Below are 20515 nucleotides of genomic sequence, written 5' to 3'. Positions count from 1 at the left end.
ATTAGGGCGAAACAGCAATGCTTTTTTCCCCCTAAATATTAAGGCTAAGCTTTGGCGCGCTGCTTGCAGGTGGCGCAAACGTCGGTAGAAGTCATACGTGAATTATTCAAGTCGTGGCAGATCGGCCGGTGGCCTCTCGAAGCCAACGGTGTCCCCCGGGACCAGCATGCAGAAACGATGGTGTGGCGCTTCGCCGCCGAACTGATGGTGGATCTGGGTGTCGCCACTCTCGTGACCGTAGACGTGGGCGCGGATCCCGACAGGCATCCTGACCTAGACGCCCGCGCGGACGCGCATTGGCGTCCCATCCTTCAGTTGGATCGCCCCGAACCGCTGTTCACAAGCCGCGCAATGGCCGAACCTGACGTCATGCAGATGGTTATCGACGGCTTCGAGGAAGCCGTCGGAGCACTGGACACCGCGGTAACCGGAAAGCCGCCAGAGACAATGGTTAGCAGCAACCACCTCTTGGAGGTGACTTTCTTTTGGAGCGCCACCCCAGACCACACGCACGCTTGCGGACGCGCGCTAGCTCGCGTCCGCGCACCCACGCAAGCGCAGACGATGCGGCACGGCTCGTACGCGTCGAAACGCGGCACGAGCCTGCCATGCCTCGCGTCGGTGCGCCCGGCTACGCAGCCGCGGCGCGGTTCAATCAAATCTCAGTGAAGCAGATTTATATCATGCAATTGTTTCTTCTTTCCTTTTTGTGCTGATCTAACAGCTTTAAAAGTACAGCGATTACGTTTATAGATAATAAAGCATTTTGAAACACTGTCGATAACAAAGTACGAAGTGGCGTCTGCCGAGGCGTCTATCAGCCCGTGAGCGCGCCTTGTCGCGCGTCACTTGTGGATACGAATCGCCATTCCTCACGAGGCGTGGCAGCTGCAATGCGCGTAGACAGCGAGCTTGCGCGCGTCTGCAAGCGTACGTGTGGTCTGGGCTTTAGGCGCCCGTTTCTGCGTTGAGCGTCGGCGTCCCTCGGCGTAACCGAGCGAACGAGCACAGCGAAGGATGAAAGAGCGAAAGTGGAGCACAGCGCCAGACGAAAGACGGCGAGAGCGAAGAGAGCGCGAGAAGGAAAGCGGAGGAGGAGGGTGCAGCGGAAGCATGAGGAGAAAAGCGGAAGAGGAGAGTATGGGGTTAGGATGAGGAGGAAAACGGACGTGCTCCACGGCGGCGACGAGGCATGCGGTGAGCGCGCCCACCGATACCATATATGGAAACAAAGCGCGGGCCACGCGTTCCGTGTTCACGCTTTGTTTCTGAACAATGAGCGATGCAACCGGTGGAAATGCTTCGTCTGCCGCTGCTGCTAAACGAGCTGCCCCAGCAGAGGCTCGGTGCCGCTGCCGAGATGACTCTGTCGTTAACAGTTAACTTCTTTGCCACACTATATCGTGAATTCAAAAAGCTCAAAATTCGCGTTAGGGAATATTGTAATCGTCGGCCGATATGTCGTTGCTGCATTTTTGATACTTTGTTTGGACATTTGCCAGGGACTGAAATGAGCTAAAAATGAATTAAGGAGATCGAACTACGCATTCCTTTTAATATGCGGTATTCATTGAGTGCCTTTTGGTGGCATAACCTTCCTGAGAAAGCCGGAATCTCGCGCGTAATGCCCGGTTCATCGTTCACGCTATTTCGCCACGACTTCCTTCCAGTAGGAACGGATCGCCCACCCAATCTCCTCAAGGAAGTGCAGGATACTCAGTCTTCTGGACCTTCTGCCTGGCACAAGTGGCTTATTGAATTAATGAAAGCTTTACAAGTAAATTGTAATAATAAGGTAGAGTAGATTTACACATATAAAATGCAGACATGAACGTTTTGAAATATATAATTTGAACAAATGAGAAAACAAAAATTTTCATGGGGCAACTGGAAAAGGAAAGCCTTTGGGTGGATAACAATGCATGTGTGGTCGTGACGTCATGGCAGAGCAGGCTGGTGGGCGTAGTAGCGAAAAGGGCACGAGCTGCGTTGGCCACTATGAAACCTCCATATCTTAGAGGAGATCTTTGGGGAGCCGGTGTCCTGGTTTCGGCATAGTTCTGACCATGACCTACTGAACTCCAGACCTGCACACATGTGCCTTCTCCATCGTGCCTGGTCTAGTTCAAGCCTTTTGCCGCTAATATGGTGTACTGGAATGGAGCAGTGTGTCGTCCGGGGACGCTTCTGCGATGACCCCACCAGCAGGGTGCTGCGATAGACCGGCGTACCTAACGCGCGAAATGTAAACATGTTGCGCAAAACTCTCTGCATTTATAAACTAAAATGCTCTCAAAACAATTCAAATTAACATAATTCATATAAAATAAACACTACAAACTGTTGGAATATATCAAAACGGCGCCTAAGCTTGCACGTTTCCAAACACAGATCATGCAGTGTTCCTGATCGTCTGCTCAGCGTTTCGATTGCAGATTACAAACAAGCACTCGTCTACTCGTTGCGTTCAGTAAGCACGCATATGTCTTTAGTAGTTCGAAACACACGAAAATAACAAGCAAGAAAGTTGAACAAGTACAAGTGACAGACGGCATAACCTTTCGTTTTCTTGCCTCCGTAATAGAATATTCATAGCACAAACTAGATCTTTTGAGTTGATTAGAAATAGCCGAATGTCAGAGATGACATGATTTATTGCTGTGTGCCGTAATGAAATAAAGCAGAGGATCTGGCATACGTTTTCACAAGTAATTCCTGCGATGTGTGCAAGAAATAGATCGAGCCTCTTTCAAGGAAATGTAGGCATACTTATTTTTATCATATCCCCCACCCCCTTCCGCCTGGTTGATTTAGGTACCGAATCTGGTTGATTTAGGTACCGAACCGGCACTCCCTGAAGGGCTGAAGAAATTAGCGCCTCTTTCTCTCGAGTCCCCTTTGTTGGCGCTACAATGCCGAGCATAAATATATAAAGCCCCTCAAACTTCGCCTAGACCTTAGGGTATGACTGGTCAGCTGCCGACGAGGTAAAAGAGATGTTTAGGATATTGGTGAAATAAAAAAACATATTCAGGAAATAGATGGAGCCGCGGTCGTTACAGGCAGACGTAACCATGCATACAAAAGAGAGATACAAGTTTTAAGGAAGATAGAGAATATAACTTATACATAGATAGGAAAAATGCTAGACTGCAATGACCTGCCAGTAAGACGGCGCGCGATTTGTGGTTCTATGGCATGGTGAACAGGCGGCGAGCGGGTGCACGGAGACGGACGGACGGTCGGACGTATACGGGGATGGATGGATGGACGGACGGATGGATGGACGGACGGACGGACGGACGGACGGACGGACGGACGGACGGACGGACGGACGGACGGACGGATGGACGGATGGATGGATGGATGGATGGATGGATGGATGGATGGATGGATGATGGATGGATGGAGACGTTGCATACTTCTTTGGCGCAGCGCTGGTGGCGACGGGGCACGAGCCTTGTAAGCGGCGCCTAGAAAAAATTATTTGCTGATCTACCCTTGGTTAATCCCCCTCACCATCATGGGTTCACTGCATGACGAACCACCACACCGAAGGTCTCCAATTGCGCCCCTGTCCTGCGTCAACCACGCCCACCAACACCTTCAACTTTCTTAACCTCACATTATCCACCATAATTATAGCGGTAATTATATAATTATAGCGGCGCCACACGGCCGGCGGTTAGGCCTGCCTTACACCGTAGTTGGCTCGACCAGTTCAAACCATATGGCGGTATACTTTCCCGCACAGAGCAACGGAGTAGCCTCCGTGTTCCGGCTGGTGAGCGATGCGAAGCTCGACGACGCGCGCAACTACCAGCCAGTGAACGTGACGGATCTCATCTCGGGCCTGCGCACCTTCCTCGGGGACTTGTTTAGCTACGACGACACGAGCAAGTGGCGAGTGCTGCTCCCCTCGCCCAAGTACGCCACCACAGGCCTCAAGGCTATCGTCGAGGTACGTTGTGCGTGTTTCCTTCCACGGAAGAGACCCGCCTCCCTGTCCCCCTGCCGTCTGGGTAGATAGATAGATAGATAGATAGATAGATAGATAGATAGATAGATAGATAGATAGATAGATAGATAGATAGATAGATAGATAGATAGATAGATAGATAGATAGATAGATAGATAGATTCCTTATGACGATTCAGTCATGGACCGTTGGCCTTGAGTACGATCAGGAATTGGTTATAAAGAAGAGTGCGGCGTATGAGACCAGCTGGTAAAGGTGACGGCACACGCAGTGGTGACGGCATCGTAAATGAACCTAACAGCATCATCACGAACGTACAGCCACTTATTAAATGTTTCCTCCGGCGACAACAACGTGAAAGAAAAGAAAACAAAAAGATCCGGTGCTCCTCCGAGGTGGCTGAGCAAAATGCCACAGGATGCCGCTATTAGCGCTGTTGATGCCGACCACGTCTTGGCATTCCGTAAACTGCAATGCGTAACCCAGAGCTCCCTCATGTGGTCGCCACGTATTATACACACGTATATAGTCTGCGCGATGGCACGCGGCGCATGCGCAGTCGGTCGCTCCCGCCCACCTGCTTAACTACATGGGCTTCCTGGCGGTGATCCGGATGGCGGCGTACATACCCGGGCAGTCGCAGCAGCCGGACCACCTCCACGCGCTGTTCTACCACAGCGTGACGGGCCGATCCATGTTCGGCACGAGGGACGTGTCCCTGATGTGCTTGCTCTCCACCGAGCGGCTGCTGCCCGGCTGCTTCGCTAAGGCGGCGCTCCAGCGCCTGCGCACGGAAGGCGCCGACCTGGTGGCTCGCCACTGGATCTCGCAGCTCGTGGACGCCTTCACGCACAACGTGCGCGACCTGTCCTGGATAGACGACCTGTCCGCGCTGCTGGTGCGCTACCGGCTCAAGCGGCGGTCCATCGCGAGCCTCACGGCGTACGTCGGAGGCGACTGCGTGCCGTTCAGATCCCCGCGTGTGGACACTGGGAGTCCGCTGGGACACTTCCACGATGTGGCCAAGCTGCAACAGCGAGCCCTGCTCCAGGGGATCAGCGGAGGAAATGCGGTTCCGCACAGGTGCGTCATTGGGCGAAACCGACGCGTAATCAACAATTTTTACGTCATGACGACCATTACGCGTTTCCGCCGCTCCTGCAGTCGCTTCTGGCGCTTGCAGTGCATGAAAGCCTGGCCTTCGAGACTGGCGTTCACCCCTAGCGACGCTCCCAGAGGAGCGTCGCTAGGGGGGAAGACGAGGTGGGGGGGAGGGGGGTCCTTACTAGGTTTCACCCCGAAAGAACCGGGTAACCACACCCCTAGCGATGGTTCCCTCTAAGCCACGAGGGAAACCTCGACCTCGAAAAAAGCCAATCTCGATGACATGCTTTTGTGTACAGCGCGCCTGAAGTGATTAGATGAGCCGGAAACACGTCGTGGTCGCCATGTTTTTGGACATCCTGCACCGATTGTTGTGTGCGCGGTGGCTGTGTCCTTGTGTGCTCTTACTCCTGACTCGTGCTCCTGGACTCTTGTACAGGGCATTGCGCTTCCAGACCACAGAAGCCGAAGAAGCGAACGACATGTCTTGAGCGCCGCTGACGCGCTGTTTACTAGCCGCTAACCTGTTGAATGATATTCGCCTTGGACCTTGTGCTTCTGCGCTGTACATAAACCTTTGTCGCGCTCAACTGCATTTCCATTTCCTCGGTACCGCGAGCCCGAAGAGAATCGATGTGTGTGTGTGCGAGCTGGACGCTTGGCTGTCGAGTTGCTGGTACCTTCAGACACGGCGCGGCGGTTCGCACTTTTCGGACCAGCTGGCGACGGTCCATAGACTTGCCCGTCCGAATATAGTTCTTTAATTGTGAAAGAAAAGACACCTCTGCGGCTATATATAGCGCCAATTCATTTACTGAAAACTGTAGGCGGGGTGGCAGATTAGTTTCGACTACCTGACGTTCTTTTGACGGGTACTAAATTTAAACAAAGTACAAGAGTGTTTCTGCATTTTGTTCTTGTCAGAAGTGTCCATCACGGTCGGGAAACAAGCCCGCAACCTTGTGATAAGCAGCAGAACGCCAGAATCACCGCCGCGTGTATTCTACCAATGGTAGTGTGTTGTAACTCATTACATTAATTGGCATGTACACACTGATAAAGTATATTCTTTCTGAAGGATATTCTCATTCGTTTGGCGGAAAAGTGTTCCTTACTAGTGGAGAAAATTTCTAGACTGCTGAAGGCATTTTTGTCTTAATTAAAGGCGCTGGTACGTCAGGTTGATTTAACGGATTTCAAAGTATACGTATATTGTTATATCTGGATCGTTTTGGCACCGGAAAGTCTCTCTGGAACTTTCTAGGTGGAGTCATTGCATTCTTTAGGATGTGAACGCAATGTATACAGTCCAATTCTTTAGCGATAATCTATAGGCCCAGGTAGAAGCTATCTAATGCATGACTTCATGCCGAGCTGCCGTGGGAATTCATACAGCCGCACGGCCGCCGGTCTTTCGCTGTTGCGCGTTTTCTGGTACACGAAGACTTCCACGCGCTTTATAAGAATGGCCGCTTTCACGGTTATCCTCGCACGCCTGTAAGAGCATTGTTGTTGATGACGTCATCACTAGATGTGCGCCAAAAGGTCGACGTGCTCCCCGCTTGTACAAAGTTTTCTACGCATTATATATAGTTTACGCGAGCCCGCGACGGCAAGATAGTCGTATCCGAAGCCGGGTTGAAACGGCCCGACCATGACAGTGTTTACATCAACTCGTTCACGTCCGTCCGAGATGTGCACGCGGTGGTAGCCTGTATGCCGATGCGAGAAAGACGGAGCGTGCGAACCGGTTCATCGCTGATGGCTGCGAACAGCCAAATCCCCGATTCGACCCGTCCCCACTAATACACATGCGCCTGCAAGTGGGTATACGGATGAGTCAATAAATGCCGTAAAGCTGTGCGGGCTAAGACTGGCTGGACGCTCGCTTTCAATGTTTGCGCACATAGGGAACACATGACCCCAACCCACTTCCAGTTTGTTAAACAGAAAGAAAGAGAAAAATTGGCAATCGCTTAGCCATGTCTCCAACGACGTCTTTGGACGGTCCGATTGGACGGAGGTTGAACGGCAGTTTTCCCTCACCTAGGGATCTAAGCAGGACAGAGGGTGTTTAAGCAGCCGTTTTCGGCTGTTCGGTGTGCTGTATGCCTCGTGCTTCGGGCTTGGTGCTTCACTTTCCAGTCTTAATTGCTAGGCTGATGAAATGTATCTCCTGTCTTCATGTAAGTATTGTACATAAAACCCGTATTCCTCGTTCGCGATGAAAACAAGTTCCTCCCTACAACCACGCCCCAAGCGTGGGTGAGTTGGGCGACGGCATTGGCCAGCTACCACTTACTTCATGCCGGACCCCAACCCTTACAACTGGTTGCCAGCGGTGGGATTGTCCTCGAACCCTTACAAGGGCCGCTCAATATGTCTGCTCTTCGAGCTAGAGCATGAGCAGGCTAATTATACCCCCTATAACCTAGTGGCCAGAAAAACGCTCCAAAAAGACCCGAAGGTCATGGGCGTGCACATACGCATTAAGTGCTGCTCGAAGATAGTCAGTGAGAGAAAGAGTATTGCAAGTGAGTGCTTGCATCGCGGCCTGACTCTCCGTACGGATTGTCACATGTAGTGTCTGTGGTGTGTGTTTCTAAGCAAATGGTATCTGCAATGGTCTGAGTGTCCGCATCAGTATACGCCCCAAAATTTCAAGTTGACCCATCGCCAAATTTCAACTTAGCAAAACCCCAATTTCAAGTTGGTCCACCCTAAAATTTCAAGTTTGCCCACCCCCGTTATAGGTTTCGACCCCATGCATTTTCTGTGGAGCTCTATGTATCTCTATGGGTATATGCATAAACCTGATCATATGGGTATACTCTGATCATTTTTTTAGTTCCTGCGCTGAGCATCGGCGTCCCTCAGCGTCGTCGGTGTAACCGAGCGAACGAACACAGCAAAGGTTGAAAGAGCGAACGCGGAGCACATCGGGGGATTAAAGACGGTGATAACGAAGAGAGCGCGAGGAGGAAAGGGGAGGGTGCAGTGAAATCATGAGGCGGAAAGTGGAGGAGGAGGGTATGGCCAAAGCGTGAGAAGAAAAGCGTAGTGCCGCGCAAGACGGGATCTGCGGCGACGATATAGCTACGAGATGGCGCCAGAGTAGCGCGCGTCGTCTGTTCAGCGATGACGCCACCGATACCATATATGGAAACAAAGCACTGCATGAGTGGAGGTCTGCCTGCGGCGGCTGCTGTGAATCGCGCCCACGCTTCACCCACGCGCTGCCTTTCACGATCTCCCGATTACCGAGGCAGTCGCGCCGCACTTCCTTCCGTTTGCAACGTTTCGCACTAGACAGGTTGTCTGCGCCAGCCAAAATATAGCGAAATGAAAACACGTATAAAGCTGCGCTCAAATTTCGCATTAGAGAGTATCGTAATTGTCGGTGAAATTTTTTTGTTTCAATTGTTCCTAATCACAAAACTACCAATCATCTACGTTTACACTATTAAAACCATTAAATGTTTTAATATAGAAAATTACGCATTTTTATGCAGATACAAGGCGTTACACTTTTCGCTTGACGGACGGATTTTACTGGGGTACTCGCCAGAAAATGCTTACATATGAAATGTAGTGTTTTGCCTTATACTACGGGCAGATGCTCTTGATGCGTTCAGTGTCCCATGCGTCGATGTCGAGCATGTGGCTTTCTTTTTCTACTTAGCAACAAAACTCACTTGTCAATAGTTCTAGCACCACAGAAGTGCTCCCAGCAGGATAGTTCTATATATTTATAGGCTACTGCAACTTTCGTTGGTGCACAGCTCCTGTCCAGAAATATTTGGAGAGCTCTGTTTGTAAACACAGAAAGGTTCCATGCAGGCAAATCTGAAAGCCGATAAACCGACTCGCCCTGCTTTTGTCGGGTTCTTGTAAGCGCCCTGCGTGATTGACGTGGGGTGGGGAGGGGGGACCGGCAGGAGTCTGTGAGAGCCGCGGGGATGCCTCGCCGCGCAGGTACCCGCAACTGTCCGAGATGCACCCGTACGCGGCGTTCGACGTGTCGCACCGGTACGTGCGGGTTCCGTCCGTGCTCTTCAACCACTCGGTGCCGACGAACAGCACGGCGTTCGCGCTGCACCTGTCGCGGCTGGCGACGCGCCTCTACCAGGCGCTGGTGCGAGTGCTCTTCGACGACCCGTACGAGCTGGTCGCGCCCATCACCGAGGTGGCCAACATGCGCCTGCGCGCGAGCGATCTGAGCCGCTGCCTATCGCGAGACGCGACCCGGGCCTACGGCTCCGACGGGAACCTCTTCGCCACCAGCGACGTGGAGAAGGACCTGCTCTACCGCTCCACGGCGCTGGTGCTGGCGCACAGGTAAATGGGGAAGCAGAAATTGTGACGCGTGTGCATACGTTAGAGGACCGTAGCGATCTGAGCCGCTGCCTGTCGCAAGACGCGAAGCGGGCCTACGGCTCCGACGGGAACCTCTTCGCCACCAGCGACGTGGAGAAGGACCTGCTCTACCGCTCCACGGCGCTGGTGCTGGCGCACAGGTAAATGGGGAAGCAGAAATTGTGACGCGTGTGTATACGTTATATAGAACTGTTTCTCAAACCGTTGTTTAACGGGGCCCTGCAATAGCGCCTGGAATGCAACGCCTTTCAATTAACATGTATACTGCCGCAGACATTTCTGAACATGACCTACTAATAATAACGGAGGTATAGAGAGCGCAAGTATTAACTTGCCCATTCCTTCTCAACACAACGTTTCCCTCAGCAAATACACGCAAGGTACCCGGAGCGGCCAGTCGCGCGGCAATTTTGCGTGTATTCGCGGGTTTCTTTCTCGCTCTGAAAAACATTTATGTAGCAGGTATTGAGCAGCAGAAAGCTGTAGCGGGAGTGTTTCGTGTTGCTCTACAATTTTTCTCATTGACGCTTCTAATCTAATTATGTTTGAAAAGTTGATTAATTCACTAAAACTAAATATGTAATTAGGTAGAGTGAAAAAAATTGACCGCCCTTCCACTACTGTGAAGAGGGGTACAAGCGAAGCTCGGGATCCGCGGCTCTTCGTTGTTGTAACGCCTCGGCTTCGCGCTCCCTCACGGCGAGGTCGGCACGTAGACGACGAGCCCTTTCTCCAGCGAGTTCCTGGCGGCGCTCATCAAACGCCGCCTGTTCTTCGGCCGAACGCACGACGCGCGGCCCGCTCCCGCCGCCGTTCGTTCAAGGGCAACTCCAGCGTTTCTTTAACCATGCATATTAGGATAGTGTCATTTTAAATTGGCAATGATAGTCCTGTCACCGGTAGGGTGGTTTGATTCGCATAGAAATTCATCACTAATATTAAATAACCAATAAACGAGATACCGAAACGGAAACGTTTCGTACGGCGACATCGACGCTGACACGAGTGAGGCAATACAAGCTTCGCCTGAAAAAAAAGAGAACTTAGTGCCCTTCCATTCTGTGAAGAAGGATGACCAGCGAAGCTGCGTATGCGGGCCCCTTAATGGCCAACTGCACCTCCGCCGCGGGTCGGCCCGGCATTGCACTATTTTCGGGATCGGCCGACGTATGGTGAGTTCTGTGTCTACACACGGACGCGATCCCGCGGGAACTAGCCCCTAGCAGCTTCGCTGTAAAATTGGTTAAGTCTTTGTGCTTCTTCATTAATAATGACGGCGACGAACGCGGGAGCACTGGCACGAGCGCGTTCGCATGGAAGCGCCGAGGGTCACCAATGAGCCAGCTGTGGAAGAATACGACGACGGTGGAGCCAATCCTGATGATGATAGTTTTGTGTTAGCACACAAACACTATGCTCGAGAAAGTAGCCCTTAACAATTTCGCTGTACAATAATCTGAGTATCTACAAGCGACGGCAGACAACATTACCTTGGTTCTGTCTAGCTAAGTGGCACTTGCATATTAACGCGAGAGCGGTAAGGAGCTCGTGTCTCAGAAAAGCCTGTGTCGTCGGCGTCGGCAGCGTTGGCCGGGAGCGAAAAATCCCTGAAGGCTATTCATAAATAAAACAACTTGCAAGATGGGCTGGGTGGGAATCAAACCAGGGTCTCCGGAGTTTGAGACGGAGACGCTACCACTCAGCCATGAGTTCGATGGTTCAAAGCGGGACAAAAGCGCCTCTAGTGAATGCGGTATTGCCTTAGAAACGTGCCGTAGAAAGTTATACTGCGGTGTATATCGGTAATTATGAGCATGTAAATTACAGATGTCGCAGTTAAACGAGTAGCGAAGTGCGTTTCCGCTACATTTCTTCTGCGCTTGGCGCACACGCAGAGCCATCTTGCGGCAAACATAGAAGACCCCCACCTCGCAATGTACGGCGCTGCCCCGGCAGGTGGCGCGCCACTCGCCCGCTACTCCCCTCCGTCTCGTTTGAGCGCATTGAGGCCGTGCGGGGACCGGTGCGAGGATGCCCCAATACCCTTGCGTTTAATTTTTTTCGCTCTCTCCCCTTTCAACTTCCAGCGTGCGCCACTAGAACCCTCGTGTTTAGGCGACGCGGCTCCTCTTTCCGCTCACAGCGCGATTCCTAGGTGCAGCGTCCGTTGCGGGACGCCTCTGACGTGTCGCTGCGCCGTAGCGCGTCTGGTGGGAAAGAGTTCCCTGCGATGTGTGCCGTGCTGCTGGCGAGGAGTCATGCGTCTGCGTGGTGCTCCTGGAACGAATAATTAGAAAAAAGTTGTGCTGTGGACTTAGAAGTGTTGTATATGAAAACTATATCTTTGTGTGACTCAAGAGCATGCCGAGCGAATGAGTGGGCGTGCGAACGGGGTGCGATAACGCTATCGCGTTCGACTCTTGAATGCGAAGCTTAAGCGTCCTCCAATTTTTGTTTAACGTTCTACTAAAGTTACGTGGGACACCATATATATATATATATATATATATATATATATATATATATATATATATAAAGAACCAATTATGTCCCCGCGGGCCGCGAGTCGTGCCTCCACGTGTGCCTCTTCTCGTTCGCCGCAGGGCGTTTCGACAGCTGCTCCCCGTGCGGCGCATCTGGAACATGGACTTCCGCTACCAGGGTCTGCCCGATCGTTCGTCCGAGCAGCTCTTCTTCCTTTACTTCGCGCTGGACCACTGCGAGGAGCGCGACCAGGCGCACCACGCGCAGCGCGCGCACGCGCTCACGCCCGAGCACGCGGTCAACCTGCCGCTGCGGGGCACGGGCGCCTTCGCCGAGGCCTTCAACTGCCGCGACGGCTCCGTCTCCGTCGCGCAGGGCGGACCGCCCTGCCGGTACGAGCACTTCTTCCGCGCGCTGGAGCGCGAGACAAGGCGAAGAAGGCACTATTATAAGACACAGAACCGGCGATATATATATATGTGGGCTGGAAATGTTTTTTTAACTCAAAAAATCCGGCGTCGACCGTCGTTTCGGGAATAATTGTTCCGAACCACGCAACCCAACTACGCAGGCCCTCCGCATAGCGCTATGAAGTTAGGGAACTAATTGAATTTCTCAAAGAAAAAGATCGTAAAGTACGACTTAGACACAACCTACAGGCATGATAGCGTCGGAATGCAATTTGAATATACGAGAAAACGTAATTCGGGTACGCGGAAAGTCAAACACAAACCCCTTTTAACGCGATAGCGTTTTCCAGCTGCCGTTTGAGGTCTGTCTTAGTAGGAACGGCGCGGCTCGATCCTTCGGCTCTTTGCACACATACGCACACAAAAAAAGAGAGAGAGAGAAGAAAAACCACTAAGCTCGCCTTCGTGCATAGCGTTCGCGGCGAGCGTTTCCGGGTAAACATTACGGTTACACAAGCTGCAGTTGCCGGGAAGCGTGAGCAGCAGTCAGGGATGTTCGAATGCTGTCGCATTTCCACTCTTAAAGGCGAAGCTTAAGCGTCTTCCAAATTTTTATAAGAACCGCTGGACCGATTTGAAATGTGTTGCGTTTCAGAGAACTATATACATGTAGGAAGCAGAATCTTTATTAAGGGCCTGAAATTGAAACACAAAGTTTACAAGTCCATAACTCTGCACCAAAAATGTGTATTGCAGTTCTGCAAACTGCTTCTGTTAGAGCACATAAAGCGGACGAATTTGATAAGTGAATTTACAGCTTACGTGAAATCGTTACAATGCTTGCCGGAGTTTTACAAAAGCCCTACTCACAAATTAGTGGTGTACCCCGGAGCTGCGCATATTGCATCAATTTTGTCCGCTGGACTTGATCAATCAACTTCCTTATTCTTTCATGGACGATGGAAATTAGCGCAAATATATGGAATGTCTCCCTGACGATTCCAAAGTATCAGAGTGATAAGTTGAGAACATTTTATTCTGCAGAATTTTTTTCTGCATTTTCGGCAGAACCTGGGAATCTTAAAAAATGCTATGGAAGGCTCGTTCAGTATTGACAGCATATATAAATGCGTGCTGAGGGCCGTGACATTCTCGGTTTTCTTTTTTCGCAACACAAATTTTTTGGACTGTCATGTTTTATGTTACCTTCACATCAGGCACACTTTTGGGGTGAACGAATAGCCACAACATTAATTTAGAAAAAGTCAAGCTAACGCATAAAGCGAGAATGTCACAACCTGCACTGTAGCCCAAGGAACATGCCAAAAAGAAGTCAAAATAGGCCAAATGATAACAAAGAAATCAGCTCCGAAAGCTTAATTAGCAGAAAGGAAAAAAAAAAGAAGAAACAGTTTTGATAAAACGGATCTCTTAGTGTCTCCTTCTGTTCAGTTCGCTAAAAGGCACGAAATTTGTACTCTTTGGTGTGTTCTGTGACGCGGGGCTTTTTGGACATGTGGCCTCTGGTCTGGTGTGCCTTCGCTCCGCCATTTTTATTTTACATGCCATTCTTTACTGTTGCTCGACAAAGAGCATACATGGTGCGGGGTTTCAAACTCGATGCGTAGCACTCTTTGTGGGCATGAATATAGATCCAGTGTTGTACCTGCAGACTGCCTCGTTGATAGCAGTCTCGAGTGCAATAAAGCGACCCGACTAAAGCGACCGCTTGCCTATCACGTGAGAGCCTATTTCCCATTTCTCTAAATTTTTGTGACTAGGCTTCAAAATATTCACGTGACGCTCCCTCCTAGTATTTTCCTTCCTGCATGGGCATTACATAAGGAGGGGGAGGGGTGGCAGCAGGAAACATTACAGGGCGTGTTATGACATAAATGAAAACAGTGAAAAAGGAAAAAGAAAGGACCGAATTAAAAGACCAACTATATATAACAAGAACCACATACAGAAAATATATCGTTAAGAGACGACGGGCAAGAGATTTCTCTCCTGACGTTCATTAACTGGTGATTCAGTAAAGTTGTCCATTCCTTCCTGAGGGAGAGGCAAAAAGCACAACAAAACATATAGGTAAGAAAAAGGGTTGTAAGGCTACCTTTGAACTTTGAGGGATTTCTCTCATTGACAATAAACTCGTGAAGTTTCTTCCAGTCTTCAATAATGCATGGTCGAAAAGATTGTTTAAAGGATTTGGTAGATCCGTGAAGTCGTTGTAAAATACAAGAACTGAAAATACAGCGGGAAGGACGATTGGGAGGCAGCAGGAGAACATCGGTCAGTGGCCGTCGTCCACTGCGGAAGGATGAATACGCACGCTTGTTCTCTGAGTCGTTTGAAGCGTTACTGTGGAATTCTTCGCCCAAGGACACTGATAAAGCTATCGTAAACCTCTCGTAGGTCGTGCTGACGAATGTTTTCGTAAATAAACTCTGAGATAAACTAGCGGAAGCGCTCTAAAAAATTGCTATCGTTCAAGGGCTTGCTCTCTCCATGGCCGTGCCGCTTTGACCAATAAATGGCGCGGCGGAGTACGGTATGCGGAAAGTTTGAGCAGTGCAGACAATCCATGTATTCATTTCACATGCGTAACGTTAAAACAACTTAAGAAAAATAAGCAAGAATATACATGATTGTTTTTTTACAGTAAATCCACCTTTATCGAGGGCACCGAAGCACTTGAGCGAATGCCACTACACGCTAGACGTATTCTGGGTTTATGTGAATAATGAATAAAGGAAACAGTGCACGCGCTTGAACTTCGCTTACATCGCTTCACAATGAACCAACAGCATACAACATGTACATTAATTTTACCAGAATTAAGGGGCCGAATGCAATGCGCATAGCTCGTGTTCTGTGACAAGCCGCGAATAAAACCCGTCAGTTACACGATTTTATTTCGTGTTGCTGGCTGCTGTTGCGTTCTCCAGGGTAGCGTACCCCACCGCTGCCGACCAGTTGTTTCGACGCCTGGTTCTTGAACCTCTACCGGCGTTACTATTGGGTAGCGTGGCGTTGTCGGCAGGCTGCAGGCGTATGGTAGACGATGGCGATCAGGCAGGGACGAGACGACTTCTAGTGCGAAACTTGCACGGTTTATTCAATGGTTGGTGAAAGATGAGAAGAAGAGAATGAAGTGAAAAAGTACATTGCGGGGCCCTTTAATTAGACTCACTAAAATCGTAGGCGAGATCTTGCTCACGTCAACGTCACGTGAGATGCACTGAGTCCCACGGTGCTTGGCGGTGGCGCCCACTTTCCCAGGACGATGTTTTCCCGAGCTTGCCTCCGCTGGTGGCAACCCGCGGGTCCTGGGGATCGTAGGCAGCTGATCCCTTCCCTTTCGCGCGTCGTTGGTTCGCGGAAAGGGCGTCTGGTTGTGGATGGGCGGCTGATCCATGCTCGCAGTTGACGTTTTCACGAGCGTGCCTCCGCTGGCGGCAGCCCGGTGGTCCTGTCTGGTTCGCGGAAAGGGTTTTCACGCAGACACACAAAGAGGCCTGTGAACACTGCGGGGCGTCCGCCAGACCGGCATCCACTCGAGACAACCATAGCAAATTAGGAATCCATTCTTCGTTTCGCTTAGGCGCATGCACACACACGAAGGTGCCTGTAAGTACTGCGGTGCACGTGTCAGACCGGTAACCACTCGAAACAACCATAGCAAATTAGGAATCCACCCTCCGTTTCGATGAGGCATGGTGGATGAGCATCCTTTTTGCCCGGGGTGTTACACGCCAACCGTAACACTGCTTACTGCACAGCGGGTGCCGACATAACCTTTGGCTGCAGTTTTTTTTTTTTTCTCATTCGCAACGTCAAAAACCGCTGGTGTCGCAGAATTTCCGACACTTATACATACGTACTGTTGAGCTTCTAGGGATGCGAGTACTAATTAATGATTGAAGTAAGTGGTTCAGAGATTTGCAGGCGTGATTAAGCGTTCGCGACTGGTGGGCGTTTCGCAAAAAGAAGAAAAAGGCTCTCGAACATTATCCTAGGAGTAGTTATTGTAACCTGACACTTTTTTTCTTTTTGGTGAACATAACTTTACGAGATAAATGCAGCTCCCAGGGCACGCCAGTAAGATTGTAATGAACACGAAATTTAACTTGCACCAAATATTTGCGCAACGTACTGTGCCCAGCGAACTCACCCCAGGCATGAAAGCTTACTGCACTGGTTAACAGCCAGGCATTGTTCCGGACAACGAAGCTCATCTAACTTGCAAAACGCACGTGCGCAGTGGCAGCGCGATGAACACCTGGCCCGCGAATGGCGGCCGGAAAAAAAGTAAAAACAACAGGTAAAACAAGTTTCATGACGTCCTGACGAGGTCAGCTGATAAGGTGGCTTCGCGCGCCGTAGCCAATCAGGATGAAGGAAGCGCAGGCGTGGCGACAGCGAGGAGGGTGGCGTGGCGAGGAGGAGTGGCGTGGGTGCGGTGGCATAGACCTGAGAGCGTCGCTACATTACAGAATAAAGAGGTATTTAATAGGACCATGATGGCGGCGGTCGGTTGCGCCGTTACGTAGATATCGCGGCTTGGAAAACGTCCTTTTTTCCCTGACTTCCGCGTACATTTTCGCCACCTTGGCTGATACAATAAATATTTAGAGCACTTCTATGTGATCTTCAGTGAATATATTTCACAATCGTATAAAAAAAGAGATATAGAAACTTAAAATGTGATTTTAAAAAATTCAATTTTTTGAGTTTGAGTTTAAGCCTTTATTCCAGGCATGCATACATAGGTACATGGCTGAGGAGAAGGAGGGGAAAAGCCGCTAAATATCAGCTTGCTGGTGCTCCCTTCCCCCACATGCGCATCGGTACAAGCGGTACGCACAAAAACAGACAACACAAAACAAATATATTTACAAGAAAGATTCAAAAGCAAAGGAACACGCGGTGCAGCATAAAATGAACCGTACAAGAAATACGCTAACATCCTATTGTAGACAATTAATGCAAATAAGAGAGAAATGGTGGCAGGGAAATGCACAAAAGGAAAAAAATATAACTCAATATGTCTCGAAGAAAATTATAAGCCATTTTAGCCATTTTTTTCGCGATGCGGAAGCCACGTCCCCCTTAATGCGACTATAGCATTAAAGCAATTTAGCGGCACACCGCATTGCCGCCGCCCAAAACGTGTCCCGTATGAGACGTCTATGAAGCCTCGCTTCTCTCTGGCGCTTCCTCCTGGACACACTGCGCCATCTAGAGGCGCCGCTGCGAAGTCCGCGCGTGACACGTGTATCAATATATATATATATATATATATATATATATATATATATATATTGTGGGGTTCTCCTCCCGTGTTCTTGGGACAAAGGAACGACAACACAGTAGTGCAAACAATCACAAGGGCATTTATTGCACCTTTCATAGATCAATGCCTGCTAGCCGAGTTGCTATACACAAAACATGACGATGGGCGCGCGACAAATCTAGAAGTCCGACTCACCGCGACCGGATAGCCAGCGAATATGTTCGCCCCATGCTGGACCCCAACGCCTGGTCGTTCGCGTGTACGGTCACGCGAACGGTGGCGCGTTCAAAGGCGGCCACGCGAGACAGTCTCGCAGAAGCATGGATCGGCGCCCGCGCGGGACGTCCGCGCCGCTCGACGATCTCGAACCAAAGAGCAAGCGCCTTGTCTTTCGGCGCCCAAATAACCCCGCCTGTCGGCGGCGTTAGCAGCGTAACACTCGCGCCCCCTCCGTACTGCGCCAGAACCACTCCGACGCCGCGGGCGCCAGGCAACGCGGCGAAGCCGGATTACAGGAGACGCGCCGTGCGGGAAAACAACACATCAGGGGACGCGTGAGAGTCGCGCATCCCCACAATATATATATATATATATATATATATATATATATATTCTGACGAGATTATCTGGATGTATATGACACAGGTTCGTTTCCACCCATCACTGAAGAAATTTGAAATTATATTTTTTCTTGTCGTTGAAGAGCAGCCCACAAAAGCGACCCAAGTTAGTGTGAAATATATTCATGGGAGAGCAGCACATACCGAGCGGCATATTCCTGACTCGAGTTGGTGCGACAGAGATTCATTGAATTATTTAGGGATTTTATCACATGCAATAAATAAATGAAAAGGTTTTGGAACACTTGCAGCGATCTCAAGAAACACCAGGAGAGCTAAAATTGTCCAGATTCATGGGTACGCCTCCTTTTGATTCTTGTTCTTGTCTTATGTTGTCCATGTCTTCCCCCAGTGTAGGGTAGCCAACGGGGCTTAATCCCTGGTTAACCTCCCTGCCTTTCATTTGTCATTTTCTCTCTCTCTAGCACTCTCTCTGAATGACACAAGTTGGCCCGAAGGTTGGTTTGAAACTTGGTTCCCCCAACACAAAACCATGGACTGCAAAGTGCCCCAAGTTGGCTAGTGTTGGCAAGAAATCCGGCAGAACCCAGCTCATGACGAATGTCGACGTGGATGCGATTAGCGCTTAGGCAAATTATCGAAAAGCGCCGCATAGATAGATAGATAGATAGATAGATAGATAGATAGATAGATAGATAGATAGATAGATAGATAGATAGATAGATAGATAGATAGATAGATAGATAGATAGATAGATAGATAGATAGATAGATAGATAGATAGATGGGTAGATAGATAGATAGATGGGTAGATGGGTAGATGGATGGGTAGATGGGTAGATGGATGGGTAGATGGGTAGATGGATGGGTAGATGGACGGGTAGATGGGTAGATAGATAGATGGATGGGTAGATGGATGGACGGATTGATCACCAAAATGCTAATTTCATTAAAGTACTCCATTGCACAATGACTGTTTTACGCAGGATACTCAAGGCAGGCTACAGCAGGTCGAGCCGACGCAGCGGTCAGGGCGGTCGCCGCTTCCGGAACAAGACCCGGCAGCACAGTGGCCTCTCCTCCTTGCTCGATATGCAACTAACGCTCGGCTAGAGACGGTGCCGCTTTCACCTGAGGCGCTTAGTTTCAATGCGCCTTGCGAATGAAGGGACGACATGTGCACGCGCGTTCCTCATCGACGTCGCGTGAGAAACTCGCACTCGCACACTGCATGACGTGTTTTTCACGTCAGCTTCTGCTAAGGCTGTTGACGTGTTTCCTGTGGCATATATTTGATGTCGCCGTTTTTTCTTTATTTTTTCATTTCCATTTTTGGTAATGCCGACTCAGTGCGGGCCAATTGAAAAGGGAAAGCGGATTACATTGAATCTCCGCACAACGGTTTTATGTTCGCGGTAAACGAATGAATATCATTGCAACGAGGACATGCTATTTAGATTGTGTAATAAAACTGCATGTATGAACCGTTTGTGTGTGTGTGTGTGTGTGTGTGTGTGTGTGTGTGTGTGTGTGTGTGTGTGTGTGTGTGTGTGTGTGTGTGTGTGTGTGTGTGTGTGTGTGTGTGTGTGTGTGTGTGTGCATGTGTGCGTGTGTGCGCGTGCGTGCGTGCGTGCGCGTGCGTGTGTGCGTGTGGGTCGGAAGCTGTGGGGACGGAGGGGGGGGGGAGGGAGAGCCAGTGGGGCTGGGCAAGCGGCATCCTGGCACACAAGAAATTTCAAGGAGGGAATAGGCACGTGAACCCCGCCCCCTCTCTCATCCACAGTCCTGGCACCAGTGTGATTCGTACTTGTATATATACGCAGTGTCGGACTGAGAGGAAATTCATACTTGCGTGAATGGTCATTCTAAATGAACCCTTATAGACTCCAGGGTTGTGTTCACCCGCCTTTTTTTTCAGGGATACTTGTTTGGGGTGTTGGCGATTGTATTCTCAGCTATATCCCAGGGCAAATACTTCGTCCATCCAAATCGTGTCCAAATGTCCGCGCGTGTACCGTCTGGAAACCAATGAAGGATCCGCCTCATAGTGTGGTTGAGCGAGAGGGAGAGAGAGGGAGAGGGCGGGGTTCACGTGCCTATTCCCTCCTTGAACAGAAGCGCAAATGTGAATGATCTGCACGGTGCAGCCACCTGCTGGCATAGAGCTCAACCACACACAGTAGCAGTAACAAAACGTATTCTTCTTTGCTGCTGGTGTACATTTTCCGCAGGAGTGTAATCGTTAACACGTTGTTCTTGTAAATGTTTAAAATTTTTTACAC

The 20515-nt window shown here is 50.1% G+C and overlaps 2 protein-coding genes across 2 annotated transcripts; both read left to right on the top strand.

Annotated features, from left to right (window-relative positions):
• The first annotated feature begins 43 nt into the window (after nt 1–43).
• Nucleotides 44–9604, top strand: LOC129387998 (uncharacterized). Its single transcript, XM_055077931.1, has 5 exons — nt 44–450; nt 3755–3961; nt 4539–5062; nt 9059–9421; nt 9475–9604. Exons 1-5 carry the CDS (start codon nt 178–180, stop codon nt 9602–9604), a joined length of 1497 nt encoding a protein of 498 aa, XP_054933906.1. The 5' UTR covers nt 44–177.
• Nucleotides 9605–12066: 2462 nt separating this feature from the next.
• Nucleotides 12067–19717, top strand: LOC129387749 (uncharacterized). Its single transcript, XM_055077263.2, has 2 exons — nt 12067–12336; nt 19220–19717. The coding sequence occupies exons 1-2, from the start codon at nt 12104–12106 to the stop codon at nt 19344–19346; spliced, it is 360 nt and encodes a 119-aa protein (XP_054933238.1). The 5' UTR covers nt 12067–12103; the 3' UTR covers nt 19347–19717.
• Nucleotides 19718–20515: the final 798 nt, after the last annotated feature.

Source organism: Dermacentor andersoni, chromosome 3, assembly GCF_023375885.2.
Source record: "Dermacentor andersoni chromosome 3, qqDerAnde1_hic_scaffold, whole genome shotgun sequence".
In the NCBI taxonomy this organism is placed as follows: Eukaryota; Metazoa; Arthropoda; class Arachnida; order Ixodida; family Ixodidae; genus Dermacentor; species Dermacentor andersoni.
This window is presented reverse-complemented; position numbering and strand designations above follow the sequence as displayed.